The sequence below is a fragment of the Ixodes scapularis genome, unplaced genomic scaffold (assembly GCF_016920785.2).
Source record: "Ixodes scapularis isolate PalLabHiFi unplaced genomic scaffold, ASM1692078v2 PGA_scaffold8__174_contigs__length_109621045, whole genome shotgun sequence".
Lineage (NCBI taxonomy): Eukaryota > Metazoa > Arthropoda > Arachnida > Ixodida > Ixodidae > Ixodes > Ixodes scapularis.
In genome coordinates this window covers 4988156-5013375 of record NW_024609883.1, presented here as the reverse complement: position 1 = coordinate 5013375, position 25220 = coordinate 4988156, and the positions used below count along the sequence as shown (strand labels likewise).

General features: G+C 47.3%; 1 protein-coding gene across 5 annotated transcripts in view; it reads right to left on the bottom strand.

Moving 5' to 3' along the window:
* Window positions 1-24455, bottom strand: part of LOC8031046 (serine/threonine-protein kinase ICK-like) — a 55502-nt gene extending 31047 nt beyond the window's left edge. For 2 of the 5 annotated variants that reach the window (XM_040502145.1, XM_040213717.2), the window contains exons 1-9: window positions 24025-24455; window positions 23463-23636; window positions 18907-19074; window positions 13174-13228; window positions 12612-12733; window positions 11495-11707; window positions 8521-8692; window positions 7539-7706; window positions 3986-4132 (exon numbers count right to left, since the gene is read on the bottom strand). In XM_040502145.1, coding sequence (XP_040358079.1) covers window positions 3986-4132; window positions 7539-7706; window positions 8521-8692; window positions 11495-11707; window positions 12612-12733; window positions 13174-13228; window positions 18907-19028 — 999 coding nt within the window. In that variant the 5' untranslated portion in view covers window positions 19029-19074; window positions 23463-23636; window positions 24025-24455. Of the gene's footprint in view, window positions 1-3985; window positions 4133-7538; window positions 7707-8520; window positions 8693-11494; window positions 11708-12611; window positions 12734-13173; window positions 13229-18906; window positions 19075-23462; window positions 23637-23927 lie in introns of all 5 variants that reach the window. The other 3 variants (XM_029966374.3, XM_029966371.4, XM_040213718.2) reach the window with 2 other exon arrangements.
* Window positions 24456-25220: the final 765 nt, after the last annotated feature.

Sequence of the window (25220 nt, the reverse complement as noted above, 5' to 3'; positions counted from 1 at the left end):
ACGCCGCAGGTAACTCTAACAGCAGAAGCTTGGGGGTTGAGGTTCATAGGTATGTACCTTGATTCCCACTAGACTTGTTCGTGCCACGATGGCCTTTTTTGGAGTCAGAGTCTCGCGTGACAGTGGCAACGAAACTCAACCAGTAATTTGTTCAAATTTGCGCAACGCCACGAGATTTGACGATGTAAAGCTTTTCAGATACAGCCAGAGGATTCATTTTTGTGATGAGTTTGGTTGGATTTTCAGGCTCATTGATAACTGTTAGATCATGATGAGGTGCGTTTATGAGGGTGGATTGGCTCAAAAACGAGGTTCCGGAGGTGTGACATTGTTCCATATTTGGCGTTATCCAACCGGTGACATCAGTCTGAACGCCATTCATCCCGTTGTCGTCGCAGCTGTTTGGTCCGGGTGTGGAGTTGCCCCTAATCATACCTCCTGAACTGTGGGCTTTGTTCAGGGTGACAGCCTTCAAGTTTATGCGAAAACTTCTTAAGTGTTGTCGTCTAAACAGCTATAATGTTAAAAAGAAACTGAATTCACTTTTGAAAGCAAGATTGAGCATACATACAAGAACCCCAAAAACATCACTCATACAGCGGTGTCTCTAGCAGATGGCCATAATTTTAGAAAAGAAGCGTGCGATTCAACATGGCCGACGAGGCCGACGAGACTTCTGACGTCGCAATTCTCATTCCAGTGATGTGATTGGCCTAAGCCGTTTTGGAGCACCTTTTGGAGCAGCCAAAACAGTGTTTTGGAGCAGCAAAAGTGGCCTTTGGAGCAGCCAAAACAGTGTTTTGGAGCAGCAAAAGTGGCTTTTGGAGCAGCCAAAACAGTGTTTCGGAGCAGCAAAAAGTGGTTTTTGGAGCAGATTTTTTTATAAAAACAAAATATTTGTTTTAAGTGCTGGACAAAGGAAGGCACTTTGCTCGACACAATAACCAAATAATGGTCAAGTTAGACGACCTGGGAGTCTTTCAAGTTGTTAACTGAAATGCCAATGACACAACATATTTTGCAATGCTTCAGTTAAATGACATCTATATATGTACCTGCTATATATTAAATTTATTTGAAAATGACCAGTTTAGCAGTAAATATGAAAGCATAAACTTCATTAGTTATATAATATAATAAATTGAAGCAGTATCCAACTGATGAAACACGTAACTACTGCAATACAATACGAAACTGTACACGTGAAAAAGGTGAAGTACGACTGGTGGGTGCTTTTTCTTTTGCTTGTTGCAACTTTCTGCAAGGCTGCTGCAAGCCTCGCTTAGCTTTCGGCAAGTAATGAATGTCCACTTTCAATGTCTCCAAAGAGACGTTGAGACATCCCACAAGTGCACAGTGCTGTAGGCGTTGCCGAGCAATACCAAAACGTCTCCCACCGTTTTACTGGTTCCCGACATGCCAGATTTTTGTCAGAAGCGAGCAAATGTAAAGCAATGGATTGCAAGCGTCCCGGCTGGTACCTCTGTCGTGCAATCATGTTCGCATGCACGTGAGGGCAACTTCGGCAGCTTGCAGTTGCAGGCGCTTCGTTATGCGAGCGGAGACGGCTGTTCGATCGAAACCGAAACTCTGCCACTCCGCTCCGTCGCCATCCCCAAAATTGTATGCAAAATGTAACAATCCAGCATCAAAGAAAAAAAAAGAAAAACAGTCCAGCGGCGCGTGCTTGCCAGGCCAGTATGCGAGGCACAAGCTAATTTAAAAAGTTAAAAAGCGCAAACAAAACAAGGACAATAAAGCTAATCAAAGAAAAAAAAACCTGAGCGCATCAATGCAAGACATCGCGAGTCAGGGTCAAAAAGTTCTTGGAGCGCTTTGTGCAACAACTGAACTCAAAATAAACAAGCGCGCTGTGCGGGTTCAGCGTGCAGACATTGCCATTTTTTTGCTTTAGCTAACTTGTCTTAAACTTTCTTTTGCGACAGACTTTTCACGTACCGGGGTCCCTTTCAGAAGAAATCCCACCTCGAGAAACCTAGGTAAACAGTACTTCGACACAAGAGAGTTTGAGCTAGAGGGATTTTTGTAGTAACGTCTAATTTAAACAAGGACAGGATTGCTGATTACACTGCAGCGGTCCTTACGTTTCATTTTAGAAAGCGCCATATCTGCAGCAATGTGTGGACGGGAACACCCGACGTCATAACCACGGTGACTGGTAGGCAGGGACCAAAAATAGTTTTGCCACGGCCGTTTCTTTCAGAAGCGAGTGCTTCAGATCACAAGTAACTCCCAATGCGCAGAAACGTGGTTTCATTTTACAACATGACGGCATGGCTGGTACCCGGCAAGCTAGCGTCGAGGCGTCGATATACGCTTGCACCTATCGTTAAAATATTTTCAAGAGGATGCGAGACGAGACCCACGAGAGCGCGAAATGAGGAACGGCGGGAAAAGCCATGCGAGACCGGATGGACGATTGATGCAGCATACTTTCTGTCGGGCGGTCGCTTGCGCCCCCTAGCTCACGCATGCTCAATTACGGTACTTAGTTTAGTTTCGGTCTTGAAAGGCGACCAAAATTGCTCCTTTGGCGCAGGCTTGGCGCAGATTACCCATATTTCGGCGAAATGTAGCAGGATGTAGCAGGGTTAGCCCCTTGGCGCAGTTTGGCGCAATTGGCGCAGCAATCACATCACTGTCATTCCCTCTCCTCTTCGCTTTCTCCCCTCGAGCAGCTGAACCAAAGCAAAAAGGAGAGAACAAAATCGCTTCCCCTCATTCTCGACTGTTCCAGGAGAATCATGACGTCAAATTCCTTCCTTGGTCGCGCCCTTTTCCAAAAAATACGGACATTCATTTGAGATATTGATGTATGAGTTATGTTTTGGAGTTCGTAGTGTCCCATGCAATGGTTCCGCGACCTCATTTTGCGAAATCAAAATTTTCGGTTCGGCATTCTTTTAAGCTTGATAGCTGGGCTAGTTGGCGATCACTGAACATACGAGGTAAAATAGCACAAACACAAAAACAAAGATATTTTACCTCGGTATGGTCACATTTTAATTCCTCGAGTCATGCCTAGCAAATGTCTAGTTCTTGCTCACCGTGCAAAGTACTTCCAGAGAGCACCACACTGTGCAGTGAGCCAGAGCAATAGCTCACATTTTCAAAATGCTTCGCAAGGAATTGAGTATATAGCTGGTGCCAAATCGTACGAAACAAGTTCTACCATCCTGTTTGTAATGTTATGTGTTCATGTGAGTCTGTCTCACTTCAATCGTAGCTTTCACTCTTGTCAGTGTCTAACACTGGACTGGTCGTAAGCAAAATAAATGAGCTAAAGCTTAAGAGACAACTTGTAGATTTGTATTCCAAAATGAACGATGTTCGAGCTACAGTAAGTCTTGGTGGGTAAGGGGAGTCTACTCCCCCTTTGCAAGAGTCTCTCAATAAAACCTACGCTTCACATTTATCGCAAGTACCTACGACTATGGCGAGTCACGTACCGCAGGCGAATGCTCCGCCGCCACTTGCCTCCAAGGGTCGCTCATTTCAGTGCTGTGCCGGCACTAGCTTTTAACGGCCACGTGTGCCTCATGCATTGGCGCATTCGGGTAAGACAAACACAAAGACATTGAGGGGCTTTCGAAGAGCCTAAATCTCCTCGATAAAATCCACGCTTAGCAGTTCTCACAAGTACAGACAACCATTGTTGTGCAAATGCACGAAACGCGAGCCACGAGCGAGTGCTCCGCCGCCATTCGCTTCCAAAGTCTGCTCATTTTAGCACCGCGCCACCGTTCATTTTTGAGGGTTACACGAGGGGAAGCCATCGTGCATTGGTGCATCTGATGCTTCCTGCTAGATGAACACAAACGCATCGAGGGAATTAACCGGAGCCAGCTTTCCAGCGCCATCTGGGGAGGGCACGGCCAACCAGGCTCGCCCCTCCCAGCTGGGAGAAGCTGGCCATTACAGAGAGAGTCCAGCCCCCATCCGAGGCAGGCATTGGAGGGCATACCTGGAGGTCGTAGGGTGGCGGAGGACCGGATGGCTCCTTGCCCAGGAACTGGGACTGGAATCCCCGGCCGCTGTCCCCGCGCACGCTGGGGATCGGGGGACCCGCCGTGGCACGCTGGTCGGCCGTGAAGTACGGGTAGCGCAGGGCCTGCACGTGGTGGCCAGAACCACTCGCCCAACGTACTACTGCACTCCATGATAATAAAGATGACGATAACGGCGGCGCTGCTGCCACTAAGGACAATGCTATGGTCTTTAGAAAGACTGGCTAGTCTCCCAATCACACGGCCCTCTCCACGCAGCCAGGAGGCAACACCGTGGATGAAAGGGGGCACTGCACGCAATAGGCGTGCTGTCGTGCGCAGTCGGTTCTCTTAAATGTTACTGGATCTGTTGACAAGCTTCCTAGAATGTCTGGCACATATTCGGGGCGCCCCTTTTTGGTGACGCTCACTACACTATCGGATCGCCTTATGGACACAAGCAGCAGAACAGGTGGAAGGTTAAATGCACATTGCCTGCGGTGCAAAGTCATTCAATTGCGGTTTTTATGGTAAACAAAGTTTGCGCGAAAAGGGTGTCGTTCCAAGACGGTTCTTCTCCGTTGCCCGTGGAGGCGTTGTCACTGATGGCATGGGAATGCCATCCAGTCGTGCCCGCTCATGTGCAGGAAACAGAGAAGAACCGTTTTCAAACAAAGCTCTTCCATGGGGCTTGTCACTGTTCAACTGATAGCTCTAAGAATGTTGGCTTTCCTTGTGTGGCTGCTGCTAGTGGCGCTGTGAATGGGCATGCTCCTTTCAAGTTGGGCTTTTTTTTAGGTCTCGGTTAATAATTCTTTTCGATAAGATAATGGTTGGTTCTGAAACTTTGGGTTCGGAATGCTAGCGCTACACTGGACGGAAACTGAGATAGCCGCATTGCATAGTTTATGCAACAATGCATTAAGTATGCATTGTTGCATAGTTTATTTTTGCATGGCAATTAAACTATGCAACAATGCAGTTTATTTTTGCCATACAAAAAATTACTACTTTTTTTTCTATTTTGGAAACACGCTGCACAGCTGAATGTATGGCGAGGAAAGCCTTGAAAAAGACTCTGGATTGTGCATACTCTTTGGCAACTGAAAGATGTATTGGACGTGGGAGTGACCAAGCTACATTATCCAGGGCACACTTCAATGATGGTTGTTTGATCCACTCATAAAAATCCCTTAGAAAAAAAAAAAACAGTTACTATGCTTGAGGAGTCCACGTTTCTCAGTCTCAATAAAGTTAGTGAGAAGAGTGTTGTGGACGTTTCTGCTTTCTCAGCAAGGGCAAATTTCCTTTGTTAGGCTGTGAGACACATGCCACGGCAATCCCAACAAGCATACTCCAGTCCTCCACCCTCCTTCGTTTCCGGTTTTACACCAAAGCAATGAACAGCGAGAGGGCAGGAAAGCAGCAACAGCTTCTGAAGATGAGGTGAAAGCTATTCAGCTGAAAATTAGGCACTCATTTGTGTCCTCTAGATTTCTTTTCATGGCTTGGTAACTGCCCCGTAAATTGCATACTATGAACGGACAATTACTATTTCTTACGATGTTATGCGTTGCGTGTCCTGTGACTTTGCATATCTTTTTGAAAGTTTGTGCAATGAGTGATGTTAAGCATGCATCATGTGCAGAACCCTTTCACTCATTGTTTGTATCGAATAAAAGCTTGAAAATTGCGGGAGTTGGGATTGCTGCGTAAACAATTCATAGACTGCATGCCAAAGATAGCCAACGGAAATGCTACGTTGATCCGAGGTTACGACTGTCAACATTTGCACACTTTTATACAAATATTTTTTAGAATATATAAAAAATGAAAGAAAACACTGTATACATAACTGCTTATTTTACTAAATCACGTAATATGGGTCTTGGCAGGTTTTCTATCAAGTTTTTAAATGCTGACATATAGCCCTGGTGCAAGAGAAAAAGAGACGGACAAATGCAAAACTCTCGCGTGTGCCTGTCCTTTTTTCCTCTTGCTAAAGGGTTGCTATGTCAGCCCCTAAACTAGGTCACCAGCACTCTCAGTCATTTCAACGTATCATTCCGTCCCGGAAAGTGGTAAGTGCACAGCAGCCCAAGCATAAAGCGAGAAACAATCAGCAAGCGCGTATGGGCAGTGCGCCTGGGACGCTGACTGCTTGCAATGCCGTATGTCTTCATTCCAGGCACCACAGTGACTGGAGAGACTAGCCAGTCTTTCTAGGGACCATAATGACGCTAACGTGGTAGTGGGGTGATGATGATCATGATGGTCATGATGAGAGGGCACCAGAACTTCCTACCGCAGGTGCGAGATGGATCTAACCCACTTCGAATAAATCATCAAAATGAGCTTCCCACGTTGGAACACTGGGTGGTGGATTTTTCATGGAATTTTGAAGGAAACGCTCGCTTCAATATGAAAAGCAAAATTTTTCTAATGGCTCAGTGAGAAGTTAGGCGTTTCTTGAGCGTAGGTGAAAAGATGCTCCTTACAGGTGGCTTCATTGGACAAAAGATCATAAGAGGAAACTCTGACCAATTTTCCACCCTTTTTGTTTTCAGCCATATGTCCTAATGGCCCGCAAGCAATTCCCGGCAATGGATTGGCTGGGATTGCTGAACATGTCCGCTGCAATCCATCGTGAGGAGAGATGAATGGTCACGAGGCTGTTTGTCACCTACTGGCACAGGGCAGATTGCACATGCATCGCGTCAGCACTCACTAAGCAAGTCCCAGCCAAGTGCTGTTGCAGCAGTCACACAATTTAACAACATGACACCGGGATGGTCAATAAAAAAAGCATGGCTGAGCCACTCGGTGCATTTTTTGGTCTTCATCAATCTGATACACTCTTTTGCTTGATAGTTTATGCAGCAATGCTAAGCACACTTGGGCCGCATTTTATGTTTAGAGCAAGCACAGAAGAAATGCGCATTTATTTCCTCAGCCCAAGCAATGTGGGCAAAGCAAAGCGAGCCGCCTGGATCCGCCTTGTCAAGTGGGTGTTTCATATTGTTGGAGACTGTACGGCCACACCATGGCTCGTCAGTTTATTTGGGTGCAACGATCTGCGCCGAGCACCCAGCGAGAAATCGACGAGCCACGGCGAGGATGTACAATTGGCTCAGTCATGCTTTCGTCGACCTAAAGCCCCTCAATAAAGGCATTTTTGACAAGTGCCACCAACAATTGTTGTGGAAATGTGCGAGACATGTGCCACGAGCGCGTGCTCCACCACCATTCGCTTCCAAGGGCCGCTCGAGACATGGGTATTGTGCACTGGCGCATTTGACGCTGCTTGCTAGACAAATGCAAACACATCGAGGGGCTTTATGTCAACCATCCAAGTGGCACCTTCGTGCAGTCACTCGTCTTATTGCATCCACTTTGTGGCCCGCAGCGGCCTCCAGTGGAAGACATAGAAAATCTAGCGCGACGGCCTCTCTCTCTACGAGGTGTCGGACGAGTGCGCGTTTACTTGTCGAGGCCGTGGACGCGCGCTCGAGCCAAAGCCAGCGTCCGTACCAAGAGTGCCATGGGCCGCCGAGCGGGGTTCCAGCGCAGCAGGTCCCTGAGCAGGACCAGGGCATCCCTGCCCGCGTTGGGCACCACGTTGCCCAGGGGCATCTCCGAAAACTGGGGGAAGCGGAAGTTCATGGCCGCCGCCAGCTGATGACCCTCGGACCAGTCCCGCTGTGGGAAAGCCTGCCGTCAGTGATGACGCCCTCCGTCCATCCGTACTAGAGTGCCCGGAATATACGTTCCAAACAGCGGTCCCTTCATTTGCGCTTGTTGCAAAAGTGCCTGCCGCAATCCCGGCAGCGGCACGGCAGCGGGGTGGATGCGGCAGACGTCTGCTGCGGGTAGCTCTCCGGCTCGACAATTAACCCGAGCGATCGGGAGCCGAGACAACGACCACCACCCTCGCGTTCGATTTTTGCCGGAGCCTCAGAGACCAACTGCCTGGACATTCGACAACATGACACACCGGCTGCTGCGACGTAATTTGTTGGGGACTGCTTTTGATGCACGGACGGCGAGGAGTGCTCCATAGCCTCCCCTATACTTACGAAGCCTGGCAGTTCGATGACGGAGCCATAAAGTGCCCAGTTGCAGATTTAGAGCACGAGTATCTGGTAGCACAGAGCATTTTTCGGGGAGTCTGGTATTCAGCGCACAGATTTTGCACCGGCGAGGACCCGAAACATGGCTTTCAAACCTGACGAGAGAAGAAGCGGTAGCCCAAGGAACGCGAGAAGCATGAGCAGACATTCCATCGCTTGGGACAAGAGTGTTTCGGCGTCTCGCCGCAACAGGGTGCCCATTACATGAGTCTTGTCTGCTGCTCTACCTTTTCACTTTCGCCGGCTGCGTCTCATGGCGATCTGCCAGGCTTTGTCAGTATAGAGGAGGCTATGGCTCCACAGACCGAAGAAGCATTCTAGGCACCGTACGCGTATTATGGGCGCCCGAATCGGGGAGCTCGTCCCGGAAGCGGAGGACAGACCTTGTCGGGGGTGCCGAGCACGGAGCAGATGCGGAAGATCTGGTCAACCTCGCTGCGCCCGGGGAAGAGTGGCTGGAGGGAGTACAGCTCGGCCAGGATGCAGCCCACAGCCCACAGGTCAATGGGAGAGCTGTAGCTCGTCGAGCGCAGCAGGATCTCGGGGGCGCGGTACCTGCCAACAGGGACCACGCTGCTGATCGCCGGACGCTCCCGGGGCATCCGGGCACTAGACCCTTTTGTGGAAACGCCATTTAACAGCTGTTGCGCAGTCGAGTCTGCCATTGTTTGGGTGTGTTACCCTGAGGCGTATTGAACTAGAGAGCCATGTCGGCGTTTGGCAGGGACTTGGGTCCCTGCTGAAAAATGATGACCACCAATCTTGCTCGATGGGGTTTTGCGGAGGGCCTATTGCGTTGTTCCTTAAGACGGCGGTCGTCTCCACCGTAGACGAGACATTCGGCCGGTGCAGCGTGACTGCTTGCCCGGGGCGTCTAGCAGGCACTGTAGGGACACACGACTGCAACCGGATCAAAATGGGCGGGAGTGGTGACCGAGTCCGAGATTCCTGGCCCGTGGGGCATAGGCACGCTCGACCACCGATACCCCCAGGAGTTAGAAAAATGCCGAAGACAGCCTCCCACGACATCCTCACTACTGGACTCGCCCCACAGCTCGTGCCTTCATTTGCACTACGCCTGCTGGCTGGCACCGCCTGCCAACAGGCGGCGATGCCAGAAGCGCATGTCTGCCGTTTGGCCACATACTCTGGTCAAGCTTGGGCGTGTCTGTACCTCGGGGATCTACTAACAACCACCTAATGGACAGGCCTGGTAATCTAGACCGGGACACGACAGCCACTCTCCACCAGAATCCACCATTCTATCAGTTACTGCTTTGTAGGAGAGGGTGTTTTCAATAGCAGTGCACGAGCACAGCCGAAAATGAGTTTGCCGCACGACGCGCCACCGACAATCCGGGCACCAGACTGTTCTTGTGCTTTGTTTAGGGCTACTTATCGCTGCCCCCTTTGGTGGCTGGGAACTTTGGCAAGGATGCAAAAGGTGCCACGCCATAATGGCGCTCATCTATACTCCACGTCAACTATTTTGTGCTACATTGTCGAGGCTAGCGTAGCTTCTACTGTGCAACAGCTCCGCACTGCTCCGAGAGCCAAGGCTCTGCCCTTTCCACCTCATTCGCATGCGCAACTAGCTTTGTCAGTGTTCAAGCAGCGAGAAAGCTAAGCTAGCTTTGACGACGTAGCAGAAAATAGCTGACACCGAGTATAGTGCTAGCTAAAAGCCTCTATGTCCCGTAGAAGACAGACGAACCTCGGGTGATGATGCCAATAAACTTTGCGTGACATCTTTGAATTACAAGAACGTTCGTCGGAGGAATCCACTAGAAACCATCTATAAAACACATTCTGTGTTAAACAGATTGACAGTTGTAATTCAGTCTATCCATTAAAGGGATACTTCAACGAAATTTGAAATATTCCCGTCGTGTTCAAAAATAGGTTAAATATGATCCACAATATCCGTAAATGACAATCGCACGTTTGTATTTTGATCCTGTTGGCTGTATTTTTCGTTATAAACGGCCCACTCTGGCAAGCGCTCGGAGAAGGCCCAGCGGAGACCACGTGACATCCAACGCAATCGTGACGTAGGTCGTCTCTAGACGAGCAAAGCTACGGCGAGGCTGACGTCGAGAGGATGGCCTAGTCGTTCCAGCCACCGAAGCGGCTGCTTTTGTACGAATTTTGAGTGACGGCTTAATCTTCTGTAATCTTGTAGGGGGACAATAGCGACTTCTGCGACACACAAAAGGCATTCTCAGGAAGAGGGGAGCTCCTCCTGCCCCTCTTCTCTCGTCGTGGCCGGAGACGAGACAACCTCCGTCTCTAGCTGTCAAGGTTCCTTGACGGGCATTACAAGCGAGGCGTTAGCGACATCCATCAGGTGCTCTTCGCTAATCGTTTAATTGGTTTTAAAATTCCTTTTCGTGACTTTTTTTAACAATATATTGGTATGTTCGATGTGATGCTGCTTTTTTGAACACATATAGACTAAAAAATGAGCGCCGAAATTTCGTTGTAGTATCCCTTTAAATCGTCATATGCATAATAACAAAATACACGAGAAACATTTTTTTTTTATTACATTTTTACGGGCAACTCCGATCAATCGAGCAATATAACGTCAAGCAACCTGATTGCATAACATCACGTTACACCACAATTCAACACCCAATGACCAGATCTATAACGTTGACAGCTTGGCGTCACGTGACACTGCAGCTTCGCACCCTGAACCAACGTTACGTGGCATCAGGCTGCGTGACACGGCACACATGCCACAGACAAACACAAAAACTGAGTTGGGTTTTGTCGGAATGCAGATGCCTTCGAAAGAATTTTGCCTTCAAAAGAATTTGTGGGTCGTATTTTTTACATAGTTGATTCAAGCACTAGTGAGAGACAATGCGCCACCTTCCCCCAAAACACTGCAATTCTGCCGCATAATTGCGAAGGAAAAAAAGCATTATTTCTCGATCTGCAGAGTGTGTGGCGGTCACGGGGCAACACGTCACGGGGAGTGCGCAAGTTTTCGTGCCGCCATTTTATGAAATGAACAAAACCATTCCCTCTCTGCGGCATCTTTCCTCTCGATCGCTCGCCGCAACCTTCGTTAATGTTAAGCAGGTGCTCTATCGTAGCCAGACGTTGATACGTCGACAACCGTGGGCCTCGAGGATAAAATCCAACAAGAAACCACGTGGTACCGACATCCCTGAACTTGACTTGACGAGTACCCTCAGATTTGTTTCATTTTTTAAAATAAAACCTAGTGCACGTGAAAACAAATGATGTTCCTGGTTCTATGGGCGGCACAGATTACTTCCCGCAATTAACCGGCCGAAGTCAGAAAATGGTTGTCCCTTTAAAAGAGGGCAAAGGAGGGGGACCCACCAGCGTGTGGACACGTAGTCCGTGTAGGGTGGCTGGGAGCGGATCTCCCTGGCGAGGCCGAAGTCTGCAATCTTGACCAGCTCGGGTCCCGTGCAGAGCAGGTTCTCGGGCTTGATGTCCCGGTGGAAGAAGCCGTGCTTGTGCATGAACGACAGCCCCTGCAGGATCTGCTGCAGGATGCTGCGGATCACGGGCTCCGCAAATGGCTTCTCCCTGCGTGCCCCCGGGGGATGCCCGTTCTGTAGGGCCGCCACCCGCTCACTGGTCCGCATTAAACTCGCCCTAGCCTAGGGCCAATTCACCCCTTTTCCTCGTGACTCCTATTTGACCTTCTTGTCGACTCGCAATTGCGTTGGTCCAGGAGCGATAGTGACGTGCCTGGGGTCGGCCACCCTCTTTTAAGGCCGTCGGTGATTATGCACCAACATGCGGCTCTGACGTCAAGCGCTGCTGTCGGAACAACGCATGCGCGGACCTGTCGCTCGACGCGCACCTGGTTCGTGTGAATGCGCACTGCCCACACCCGGTGATGCGGGTCTATAGGTAGCTGCGCTCAGCCTTTCATTGTCGACACGACGGCCATTCGTCCATTTCTACCCCGTTTGTCGACGTGCCAGCAGCTCGTGGGTGCCATCACCTAGGTACTTAGAGCCACACGCGCGTCGACACTTTCTCGACTGAAACCTTTAGAGCAGGGGGTGAGAAAATCATTGTTTTGCTCGCAACTGTTTTAACGAACGGGACGGAAAGCACTTCCTGGATTTTTCGTCGTCGACAAAAGCGGCGACTGGCAGCGTTAATTCTAAGCAACGAAATTGTCCTCTAAAGCGTCGCTTATTAACTGGCCCTAGCCTGCAGCGTAAAGTTCATATTAGAACAAGGGGTCTGCGTTTTTTCTCCCACCTTTACTCTCCTGGTGCGGCCCGCGGCAGAGCGGGCATCTGCCACTGCCGCTGGGGTCACGTTGGGCAAGAGCAAGACTTTTACGGTGGCATCGGGCGGGAACGGAGGAACCACATTTGAGGGCGCGGTAAACTCGAAGACGCGTTTCGGGCACCCTACTTTATGCGCATAAAAATGGGTAGAAGATTGGAAAGCAAGGGAAGGCCCAAAGCACCTGTCTTTGATGAGCTGGTACAGGTTCTCCCGCATGTACTCGAAGACGAAGTAGAGGGTGTTGTCCTCTCGGATGACCTCCTTCAGCTTCACCAGGTTGGCGTGGCTCAGCTTCTGAAGGGACTGCACAGGCACGCACACGTCACTCTACGCCCAGTGTAGCCACGATCCATTCCCTGAGCAGGGCCGCAATTTTGTTGCCCAATGCACCTCGACCTTGGGATAGGGTGACGGGAGGCTCAGACAATGTCGTTTTTTGCTCTGTCGTACAGTAAAATATTAAGAGGGCTAGTTGGATAAGCATTTTGTAAATAGTGCAAAGGTCAAGCACACACTGACGAAATAGTGCTTGTTTGTCAGTGTGTACCTAACCTAAGCGGCACTACTTGTAAAAAACTGTCATACACTGTTTCAACGTTTTTGGAAAATGAAAAAAGCATTTCCAGCGATATCGGATCAGTGGTAAGATTGATTATGAGGAACAAGATGGCAGTCGCTACTCTCAGGTGATTTACTGACTTTAGCCCACGCAGCTGGGCTAAGAGTCACCGACTTCTGCTTACCTTCACCTCTCGCAGGTTCATGCACTCGTCCCAGGAGTAGTACTTCTTCTTCATCCTGCAAACGGACATCACATTTAAGGCTTCCTGTTTTGGGGGTTTCTTTTTCTTCTCATTCCTTTTTTTGGGGCCTATTCTTTCCCACATATTGGGGGCTTGCATTTATCGAAGTCTATGTTGAAAAAAAAAGAACCATGGGCACGTCTGTTAACGTCCGTGAAGGACGGTGTCTGTCTGCTACGAGGTGTCGATCCCAGTAAAAAAATAAAATGAGAAGGCGCTAACATTGTCTGCTCACGAAAAAGGGGGAAAAAGGAAAAGTACAGCGTTGGCTAGCGTTGTCTGCTTTTAAAAACAGGAAAAAAAAAATAAAGTGGATTGCTGGTAACAAATTGAGTCCAGCAGACAGAATCAAAAGAGAGCTTAAATTGTGACCGTCCACTGTTTCACGAAGAAAACAATCAACTACGTGTGCTTCCTTTACAAATGACGAGTTGTTTTGTGCCTGTACGGGTGCTAAAAGCTACTGACAGATAAAAGAAATTCTCGAGACGAGCATTTCTTCGGACTCAATCTTGGCCTGAAGAATCTATCTCCGATCTGGAAGTTTTCTCGCTGCATTTCCCTGTATATCGTAAGGATAGAAATGGTTTCGGTGGTGGTGACTTTTTGCTCAATCATGAAAGTTTAAAATGTTGCAAGATAGATTTCAGTCGCTTATCTTGTGAAACTGTCTGGTTCCGCGTCTATCTTAAAATACCGATTATCTTACTAGAGGCTGTTTTTATAGACCTCCGGCAAGTGACGCTAACACAATTTTTTCTGTGAGTAATGCTTTATCTATTATCGGTGATGGTTTTGTTGTGGTTGGAGGCGACTTTAATTTGCACGATGTTCAGTGGTTGGATCGTCAACCCTTGACTGTTAACTCTTTGGGTGTATATTCAGCAGTTCTTAATCTTATTAACGACTAAGATCTGAAGCAGTTTGTTAAGAGCCCATAAGGATTTGTGCCAGTCGATCGAGCATCCTTGACCTTCTTTTTAGCAATCATGATTCGGTGATCTCTGCTGTAATGGTCATTCCCGGTACAAGTGACCATAAGGCAGTGGTTGCGAAGTTGACTTGTTCATTCGAAAGCAATATTTTGCTTCGTCCAAAGAAAGTGTATTTTTTTGATAGAGGTAATTATGCTGGCTTATCTGATAACCTCAGTTCATTCCTTCCTGTTTCTGAAGAAATCAGTATATCGGGTAATGGTAATTTATTGTGGAAGGTTTTTAAAGGTAGGTTATTAACTTTCATTAAAATTTTTGTTTGATCAAGAATGCTTACGTTCAAGTGACGTGAAAACCATGGTTTAATTCTGAGCTACGCAAGCTTACGAATAAAAATAAATGTGCACTGAAACAATATTGCATACGCAATGACTATGTCATATAATAAACAACAAAGGTAGGAGCTATTCTCAAACGTGCAATAGCTTTGTCCCGAGCAAATGATTTCGCGACGCTGAATACCAAGCTAAAACAGAACTCCAAGGAGTTAAGGAAGTTCATTCGGTCTAATCGCAAGGATACTGTGGATGTTCCATCTCTGATCGTAGATAGTAACCTTGTCTCTGAGTACAATTTAAAGGCTGTCACCTTTAATGATTACTTCTTCGGACGTCACTATGTGTAACTACATTTAGTCGGACGTTGCACCTAATCTTATGGTTTGCTTGCCTGAAATTCAATTTAATGTGCAAGGTATCTTTAAACTGCTAACCAAAGTAAAACAGGGTTCAGCGACTGGTCCCGATGATATTCCAAATACTGTGTTAAAGTCTTGCGCTGATATTGTTACTTGTGACTTGGTCATTTTATTTACTGTATCCTTAAAATATGGTTCTTTACCACTTGACTGGAAGTATGCGATTGTTGTGCTGATCTATAAGTCTGGTCCCAAAAGGCTGGTTGAGAATTATAGGCCTACCTCCCTCACGAGCGAATCCCGTAAAACAATGGAGCGCACAATTAACACCAATCTTATGAATCACCTAGCCCTAATTAATTTTTTTTTACTCCAACTCTGCATGGTTTTCGATCCGGGTCATCCTGCACCACGCAACTAGCGAAATTCTATTATGATATAGCACTGTCATTCAATAAAAGTAAGCGGGTCGATTGGATTTTTCTGGACTCTAAAAAAGTGTTTAATATGGTTCCTCATGCTCAAACTTCAGAAACTTAAATTTGATTTTAACATTTTTTTTTGTTGGACAGGTGAGTATTTGAATCCTCGGAAACAGTCCATGGTAATTAAGGGAATCCGGTCCCCGTATGTAAAAAGTTATTTCCGGTGTCCTGCAGGGATCGGTGCTAGGACCACTCCTGCTTTTAATTTATATTATTGATATAGTTGAAAATGTTTTTTCTAGCATAATATAATATGCCAACGACTGTGTTTTATACAGTGACGCCTCTTGTAACACTGATATGTTTGCTCTCCAAAGCTATACTTAGATAAGATTGAAGCTTGGTGTTTTCAATGGAGCATGTCTTGAAATCTATCAAAATGTGTTCACATCAAGTTCACCAGAAAATCAAACTTTTTTCCCCTCATCATGCACTATTTGGTGGGTCGCCGGTTGGACTTTTAACAGAGGCAACAGACATATTGACTATATCACTGCAAAGGCTGGTCGGTCACTAGGTTTCATTAAAAGTAATCTTAGGTTGGCCTCATCGTCACTAAAAGAAACCTTGTATTTCTCGCATGTACGATACATTTGCCTGTACGATCTGGAACCCATATAGGCTTAATCTGGAAGATCATATTGAAAAAATACAGAATCGTGCTTGCAAGTTTGTTACGGGAATAATTTCAGAGTAAGTGTAACTGAACCTCTGGGCTGTCAATGCCTCCGTTTGAAACTTTTAACATTTTTCCTGACAGTAGTTGTATCTGTAAATCAACATATCTCCTGCAGCCTGCTTGCGTGTCTCTTACAATAGATAATTCAAGGAAGATTCATCCATATAAACGTAAAACTGATGTTTTTAAATGTTCTTTTTTTCCATGGTCTATCGATGTCTGGAATAAATTACACAATGACGTTGTAGAAATTACAATGCCGGAGTTGTTCTTTGACAAAATCCAGTTCTTCGTTTAAGTTTATTATATTCTAGTGTCACTGAGTCTTGAATTGTTGTTTTTATGTCTGTATAACAGCGTTTCATTTTGTTTTGTTATAATCTTTTGATCATATATACTGTTTTTTTTTGTGCCCCCCTACAGTCATGCCTTTTTAGGCGATGTAAGGGTTCAAATAAATAAATAAATTTGGTAACCGCAAGGTCTTTCTCATCGTCCGTGTGCGGGCGAAAAAGTTATTGCCAAAACCCTGCTCAATCGTAGACAACTTTAACCAATTGAACTCGTACGATTCCTTCTATAACGAGAATGAAGATTAAAGAAAAAAATTATCGCAAATTTATGAGTTTCAATTACATTTAAATAAAAAAAAGTAAAACCACCTCCATGTCCACTTGATTTTTTTCGCCTTGTAGCGCCGTGATCATTGGCGATTGCAGCCGTGTGAGAGGCCGTTTCCGCAGTGCTGTGGCATTAGCACCTGTCAGATTGTCTCATGAACTGTTCCCGAAGTGCTCGCTATTCTGGTGGAAGGAAATGTTGCTGTGGTGAACGTTCATCCAAAGATGGTTGGTTTCGGAGCAGACGACTCTTGGCTAGCAGACAACAGCCGGTTCCTCTGGGCATCGCACTTCGCAGTTGGCGTGGTGACACAAATGCTCCCGTCACGTCAAGTCACGCCCCTCGCTCCGACGCTCTTATAGGGTCACAGGCCCTAGCCTTCACAGTTCGCCAAGTTATCATGAAACGAAGTAGAGTATAGCGCATAAAAAGCGACGAAAATTAACCGATACTACGGCACAATGTGAACGTGTTCCGACGAGGGAAAGCATGCCATTCCTAGTTCACGGAACACCCTCCGGATGACACTCATTCCTCGAAAAAGCTCCATTAGAGCAACAGAGAGAGGCACATTACAGCTCGAGCGGGGGAAGAGTGTATTTTGAGGGCATACTATCACGCACCTTGCTTCGACGCCCCTCCAACATAATTTCTTTGTGGAGCAACGCCGACAGTGGCCATTTCTTGGGCACAAAGCGCGCCATTAGATCGGAGTCCTCGCCGAGCCCCGACTCAACATTCGTTCTCTGCTCGAGCAAAGTCGAGCACGTTTTTGCGGGGAGCCACCCGAAGAGGCCATGCTTCTGGGATGCAGCTTGGTGACGCAAGCATTGCAGCGGAAGGAATGCTCGGAGAGTACGAGCAATCCCGGTTTGGAGGCAGGTCGAACTACTTCCAAGGATGTTTTGTCATCAAAGCCTGTCGTGTCGATTGCAGAAACAGTTAAATGTGACCACCAATGCCCCTTTGACCGTGTGAACGATGGCGGAGGGAGCTGCCAACATGATGCATGTCCCTCTGCGTACGTTTCCTTTGTGCAAATACTGGTTCAGCGAAGAGGCTCTTAGGAGGACGCCAATCTTCCCAAAAACATGCTAACTTTATCTCTGAATGGTGTAGCTGTTGGTGCATGAAATACTGCTAAATGTAAATACATGCGTGTGTCTCGTCTTAACACAACACGTCCTGTTTATTCCGTTGATAACATTCCTCTTGAATGTGTGCCACCCTACAAGTATCTGGGAGTGCACGTAACAAGTATCCGGGAGTGCACGTAACAAGTATCTGGGAGTGCACGTGCACGTTACCTTTAAAAGAAACATTTTCTCACGCATACGCCATTGAAACTCATCCTTTACAAAACCCTTGTTCGCGATAAGCTTGAATATGCTGCATCTATCTGGGACCATGGTCTTGAATCGCTCATTTCTGAATTGAAGTCTGTCCAAAATCGTTCTTCCCACTCAATCCTTTCGAATTACCATCGTACCACCAGCATAACTGCAATGAAAACCAGCTTATCCTTGCCAAATCTTTCTTTGCGCAGAGAAGTTTCCCGCTTGTGTTTGCTCCATAAAAAATATCACATTAATTCACCTCTCAAGCAAAGGCTTCTAACACAACCCCATTATCTATCAGTACGGAACAATCATATATTCAAAGTTAGTGCTGCAGGCATTCCATCCTGCAGGACTAGCACATATTATCATTCCTTTCTTTCCAGCACCTCTTTATATTGGAATCACCTTCCCATGGATGTTGCCAAAATTGTGGACTGTAAGAGTTTTAGAAATACCTTGACTAACATGTATTGCTTCACAGTGCCACTTTTATAGAGTCCTCCAGCCGTTTTGCTGTTGTGTATTTTTTTCTATGTGTATTTTTTAAAATCCACTCCCCTCTGTATTGCCTCTGGCACCGAAAGTAAAATAAATAAATAAATAAAGTGCCTCGATAGGATGCGAGAAAATAAACCTTCCCCGGAAAAGATAAAAAGCAATAGCGCAACATTTATGTTCTCAGACTCATTTGAGTAATCCCAACACATGCTTTTGTTTTGAGGTCGACGAAATAGAAGGTTTCCAAATCCCTTTCAACTCAATAACTCAACTTTTGCAACGCAAGTATTGCTCTAAAATATATTTTGTTTTCTGACAAAGTTAATTTTGTGGCACATGTTCTTTATCCAGGGACGTAACAAAATGCTTTCTGTGATAAGGTGAGGTGACACACGGGGGGGTGCGGGGCAGGGTGTACCTCTTGACGGCCACCTTCTCGCCCGTGTCGAGGGAGCGTGCCAGCACGACGCTGCCAAAGGTGCCGTCGCCCAGCTGGTGCAGCAGCTGGTACCGCTTCATCGGGGAGTGCCGCCGCTGCATGCCGGGGAGGTGCCGCAGGGGGGGCTCTCAGGGTGCCCTGGCAGGGCTGCCGTGCACAGAGGGTGCCGCCGTTCACTCAGGGGCCACGTGCTGCACTACATTCACGAGCCCCTGCCCCCTCCTCTCCAGCACTCTACTATAAAAAGTCCTGGGAGGATCCTGTACCGCTTGACCCACAACAGAAACAGTGCTCATCCAGTGTGGACTTGACCATAACTTACCGCATTTTCCGGACTATAAATCACACTTCGGTATATCGAGCCATTTTCGGGGAAAAGTTGGTATATAAGTCGCATCTTTGTATAAGTTGCACCTCCTTGCACGGTTCACGCGACGAGCTTTTTTGCGCATCGGTATCGCAAAATCAGAGTTTCGCACAATCGGCTAGATTCTATGTACCATTTGACACGCAACTGAGACGTTTTGACTCGCAAGAAATGCCCATAGCACGGCGCTACCTGGCGGGACAATCGAATGTTTCGCAGCAAAAGGATGTAAAACGCGCAAAATGAGAGGGTTGTGGGCTTTACTCCAGTGTACACATAGTGAGCGAATGAAAGTTTAACGTGCCAGACACTCGTAAACGAAGTTTTGGACCACCAGGCCTAGCCTAGGCCAAGTCAAGGCGACGAAGCGAGTGTCGACGCGCAGGCAGATAGATAAATCTTGACACATTTCTTTCGGTGCCGCTGAAACATCAGCTAGCCGCAATCCTCACTTTTACATGTAGAAACACGGTTCTTTCAGTGTTACTGGACTGAAGCAAGAAAATACAGAACCATGGCTGAATTAGGCAATGTTAATCACATGCTGCAGAAGCTATATTCTCACTGCCTTGCCTATTCACATTGAGCCACTTAACCGTAAAATTTCCCGCTTTCCGAGTCAGTTCTGAAAAGTGAAGAAGAGTGCGGTAACAACATTGCCTCCAGGAAGGGGCAATACCACCTATGGCTACGTAATTACAGGGCGCTACAAAAGATAGCGTGCGGTGCATAAAACAAAATGTGTCGCACCCTAAATTTAAAAAAAAAGAAATGCGTATAAGTCACATTATAGTATAAAATGCACCAAGATAAATGTTATATAAAAAAAGCGACTTATACATCGGAAAACACGGTACCACCGATACAGCACTGTGTTGGCACTGTATAACAAATTTGGGTGAGAAGCCAGTGCCACATCAGCAAGGTCAGTGCTATTTCCAGTGCAGAATTATAGTGCTGATGTAGTACAGTGGTGTATGTATCAACTCCCCTTCATAGGCCTATGCACACATACAACACAGTGCTGATCCAGAGTTTAATTCACAGTTAGAAACAGCATGCACTAACCTTAGCATTGATGCAGCGCTCGCTAACACAGTGCTGCAGGTGGTTTCAATGGCCTCATGTGCAGTATCCGAGACACTGCAAGGATGTGTCACAATGCTCACAATTCTGGTAACTAAAGGCCTGTGCAAACATATGGTGCAGCGCTAAACCAACACTGGGAGCAGCACTGATGCAGCACTGTATCACCTATGTATCGCTAATATAGAGCAAAGTCGGCGGTGAACTAGCAAGGTCAGCGCTATTTTCAGTGCTGACCAATAGCTGTGAGGCAGTGCTGGGGTGTATGAAGGAACAGGCTTTTATAGGTCCTTGCACATATGGTGCAGTGCTGATCCCGCACTAATTCAGCGCTGGCCTCAGAGTCGATGCAGCACTTGCCAACACAGTGCTGTAAGTGGTTTCAATGCATGGTGTCGTCTCATGTGCCGTACTCGAGGCATTGCAGAATGTGTCACAGTGCTTACGGTTTGACTAAAGACCTGTTCACAGATACAGCGCTATAGGCACAGCATTGACTTTAATCTATACGAGTGCCGTAACAGTGCTCCGCTGCATGGGCTTTTTTATGTTTACAGACACACACTGCAGTACTTACTCAGCACCAAGTTTGACGCAGTGTATCTCAGGGCTGCGATGCACGTGTGAGCTGGTCTTTATTCTTTTTTTAAAATGATGGTGTATGCAAAGAATAGTGGCAAAGGCTTTCTCCAATACCATTTGGTCTCGCCTTTCTCAGAACAAAGGCATCTCACTGCAGCAGCAGAAAAAATCAGGCCCTGCCCAAAAAGCATTTCTGTCGCCAGCATGAGATCTTGTGAAATCCATCTCACTGTGGTGAGGTCCTCCTCTATATTGAAACTTGAAAGGAGAAAACCTCAGCAGAGAGAGGAGGAAATAGAGTGCTAAATCAGTGCCACCGTGTTGGAACTGGAAGCCAGTTCCCTGCACCCCCTTGCACCTGACCCCCAGGAAGTGACAATGTGCTCCCAGATGTAACATGCAAACTCCACATTAAAGAGAGTGCAAAACAAATAAACACCAATTAAAAAAATCACTGTATAGGGGAATGAAAGAGTATTGTTAAGGATGTTGTTAAAAAGTACTCACTTTACTTTGAAAGTACATAGTAGCTTACTTCAAGTACATTACACCCAGTGTGCTTACTCCTTTACATAAAGTACATCACCTCTAATTTAGTACTTTGTACTTTAGTTCAATTACTTTTAGTTCTACTTTACCCAACACTGTCCAACCTCTTACTTTGCTCAGGAAAAATGGATTATAACTAGGGTTCTATGTTTTGGGATAAATCCGAAAAACTCCAAAAAAACAGCCACCAGTAAAATTTTTGTCAATTCGGTTTTATCCGATAAACTCTGAATTTTGATGTGGCAGTTCCTTCCCCCCCCCCCCCCCCCCCCCCCCCAAAAAAAAAAAGATGGCATTTTACAATTAAATTAGCGCACAGGGTCAATGGTCCTGGGAAAATGACACAAGTTATCTTTAAAATCTCACACCAATGTCGAAAGGGGCCATACCGCTTATCTCGTAAGGGTTCATCAAGAACAACAGGTAATTGTACTTTTGGGTCACAACAAAAGGCACTGTTTTGGTTTCCATATTGAGCCATACTATTTGTGCTTAAGAGGAGGGAGGGGTTGTGTTTTTGTAACAGTGAAAGCTGGACCATAGGCATAAGATGGGGAAGAGGGGCAACTGAAACTTCCCTATTACATCCTTCAACACTCAACCTTGCGTGGCCGCAGGGTAGGTTGATGGAATAAGATGGGATGAATACGAGCTTCCCGGTGACTGCCTCCGAGAGTTTACTGATTTTAAGATATCGACATGTATTGAAGTAACACTCGCATGCAACTTTTGTAGCGGGACAAATTAGTACTGCCAATGGCAATGGCACCAATGCCAAATGCAGCTGAAGAAAAATTAATTGATACAAGCGCGTTTTATTTTTTGTGTCTAATATATGTTGACACGCGGTTAGTATTTATTTAGTTTTAATAGGAAATACCACGAAATTGAACTCTGAATTTCTGAGAATTGTGAATCAAACAAAAATAAACTTGGATGAGCTTTGTTTATTGGAATTTATTTTTGGGAAAAAATAAACTCTGAAAAACACGCTGCCACTTCACAGTGCACAAACACCACACTATAAAAATACATACACACAAAAACATGCTTCTGCGCTGTGAAGTGCTAGCATGATTCACCAACTCACCCAAGCTAAAGTAGTGACCTGAAAAACACCCTCTAAACTTGATGCAAAAAACTCAGAAAACATGGAATCCTAATTATAAACTCAGCTGAAGCTTGCGCCAAACCTTAACAAAACTGCCAAGGGTTTGGGATGACGGCGGCCGAAGCAATAAGTGTGCACGGAGAGGAACTGTCGACGAAACGTCGTAATGTGTGCCGCTGAAACAAATGCGGGTACCTTTCGATGAAATAACATCCAGATGAAAATGTCGCCTGAACTGACTATCACCGCAACCTTTGGGGCAAGCTCGACAGTGACAGGTGGCATTTGCCCAGTCACTAGGCGCCCGCTCAAAACGTTAGCCCCATCTTCTCCGGCTGCTAACCTCAAGTGGACTATCAGATGCATGTTAGGGTGGTCTTCCCTTTCTGCGGCCCTTACCGGGACTTGTCTATACACCCAACGACAATGCGTGTTGGTTGGAACGGCCCCGTGCATTGATCCGGCTCTTGGCTAATCTGCTAGGGTCTGCCGTGCTGCTCGCCAGCTGCGGCTACCAGAGGCCTTCGTCCACTGTTTGCCAGTATGGACCGACACACCTTCTTTACTAGGACAGTGGACTTGTGGCGCTCCATGCCGTCGGAGGTCACAGCAGCGGACAAAACAGATGCTGCAGGAAGGTGGTGCGGCACCCGTATTTATCTGACTCTTTTTATTCTTATTGTTAAGTTTTACGGGGATTTGTTTTATCTGCTTGTCTTTAACAACGGCATCACAGACGGTATGGGCTACTCGCCTTACTGCGGTGCCGTTAACTCTCCTAGCCGAGTCAAATAATGATCCTAATAATTGTAGAAAGTGGCGGCCAGTTTTTCTTCTCACCGCTTGATGGCCACCTTCTCGCCCGTGTCCAGGCGCTGGCCGAGCACAACCGAGCCGTACGTGCCATCTCCGAGGGGGCCCAGGGTCACATAGCGGTTCATCGTACGGTCCGCGGCGCCGGCAGTAGGTCGGGCCTCATCGCTCCATCCTCGTCGCGCTCTGCTCCGTGCGATGCTGAAAGGAAATGCATCCCGAGGCATCGAGCTCTGCGCCTCCGTGCGGATACGCCGTACTCCCGGAGCTGCATGCGCTCCTGGCTTTGAGACGTGCCTCTCTGGCGCGACCGCTCGTTCTACGGGCGAACGTTTCAGGGTCTCGTGCTCGAAACACGAGCGATCGAAATTACGTGCGGTCGAGGCTTGTTACGTTCATCGCAGCAACGGCCCAGCTCGCCGCCAACTAGACACCGCCGCGGAGCATGCGGTCTATAGTTGGCGACGACAGTTCCCAAGAGATTGTACGTACTGTTTGTAAGTGCCAGGGGGTTGCGTGAATGAAACGTTTCGGCGGTGTGACTACATCAGGACGGTACCATCATCCCTATGTTGACGGCGTTGCTTACCACAGCGTTGCCAGGGCAACCGAGGGGGCAAGATCTGCCGCGCCGATCACGTGCGGCGGGCTGCTCGCGCTGCTGCACACCTGTGCCAAGGTCACCGCGCATCTTTTCCAACTTGACGCGATCGCTTGCAAGGCGCCGCACACCTTTAATTTCCTCAGCCGTTGCTGGCAATCAGTTCACAGACAGATCGTTTCGTCGGCACTCATTGAATTGATTCGGACATACCTTCGAAATTCCGAGCGCTTGCCATCAAAAGATGGCAACAGAAAAACGAAATTTCTCTAATAGCGAGTTCGTTTCACGGCACTCGTGCCCACGCGTGCCCACTCGCAGCGTGGAACGGGTTCGTTTCGGCCGGCACTCCACGAGTGGTTGCACTCTCCGAGTTCGTTTCAGCGCTGACACCCCACGCGTGCATGCACACTCACTGCACCGAGAAAATCGGGAGTGCGCCAAAATGCAATCCCATCATGCCTCGCTCCGGTGGGGCCGGCGAGGAGCGGGAGCAGACGACGAGGGTTCGACTGCTACGATGTGTCGCGGAACCGAACGGGAAAAAAAGTAGATTTTCTCATAGATATCGCGTCCCGCGGGCCATGAAATCAAACGCGAGCTTGAATTGTGAGCGTCTGCTATTTCCCGAAGGAAGCAATTGACAACCCGTGATTTATTTGCAGGTTTTAAATCGCTATGTTGCCGCACAAACGCTGAAATATACCAGTGTGTAAAGAAATGCTCAGAACAAACGCAACAGCGGCCCCCGAGATGTCTATCACCATCCGTGTGCGGGTGAAAAATTTAACAATTTTCGACAAAACTCCCCCAGCAGAAACCTCTGACTGCCCAATGAGCATCAGAGAAAGCTAAAGATGGAGACTTTATCCGAGGATTGGGCAACATCATCATGTTTAACATTTACCTACGTCAGCTAACGTACCCCGTCGTATTTTGTTCGAGAAAGCTCTCATTCTCGACGCCCTCGCCAAGGCTAATATCTAATCCTGACGATCCAAATCGAAAGTCTTAGTTTTGCTGGATATTCCAACAGAATGGTTTTAAGCCGTACCCTTTCAGTGGTTCACGAATAATACCATGCTCAAACGGATCAAGCTTCTGCTCGGACAGCATCATCAGTTTTCTTCAGTGTAAACGGTTATAAGAATTGAAAGATGGCAACCAGCTGCTTTGTAGACAGC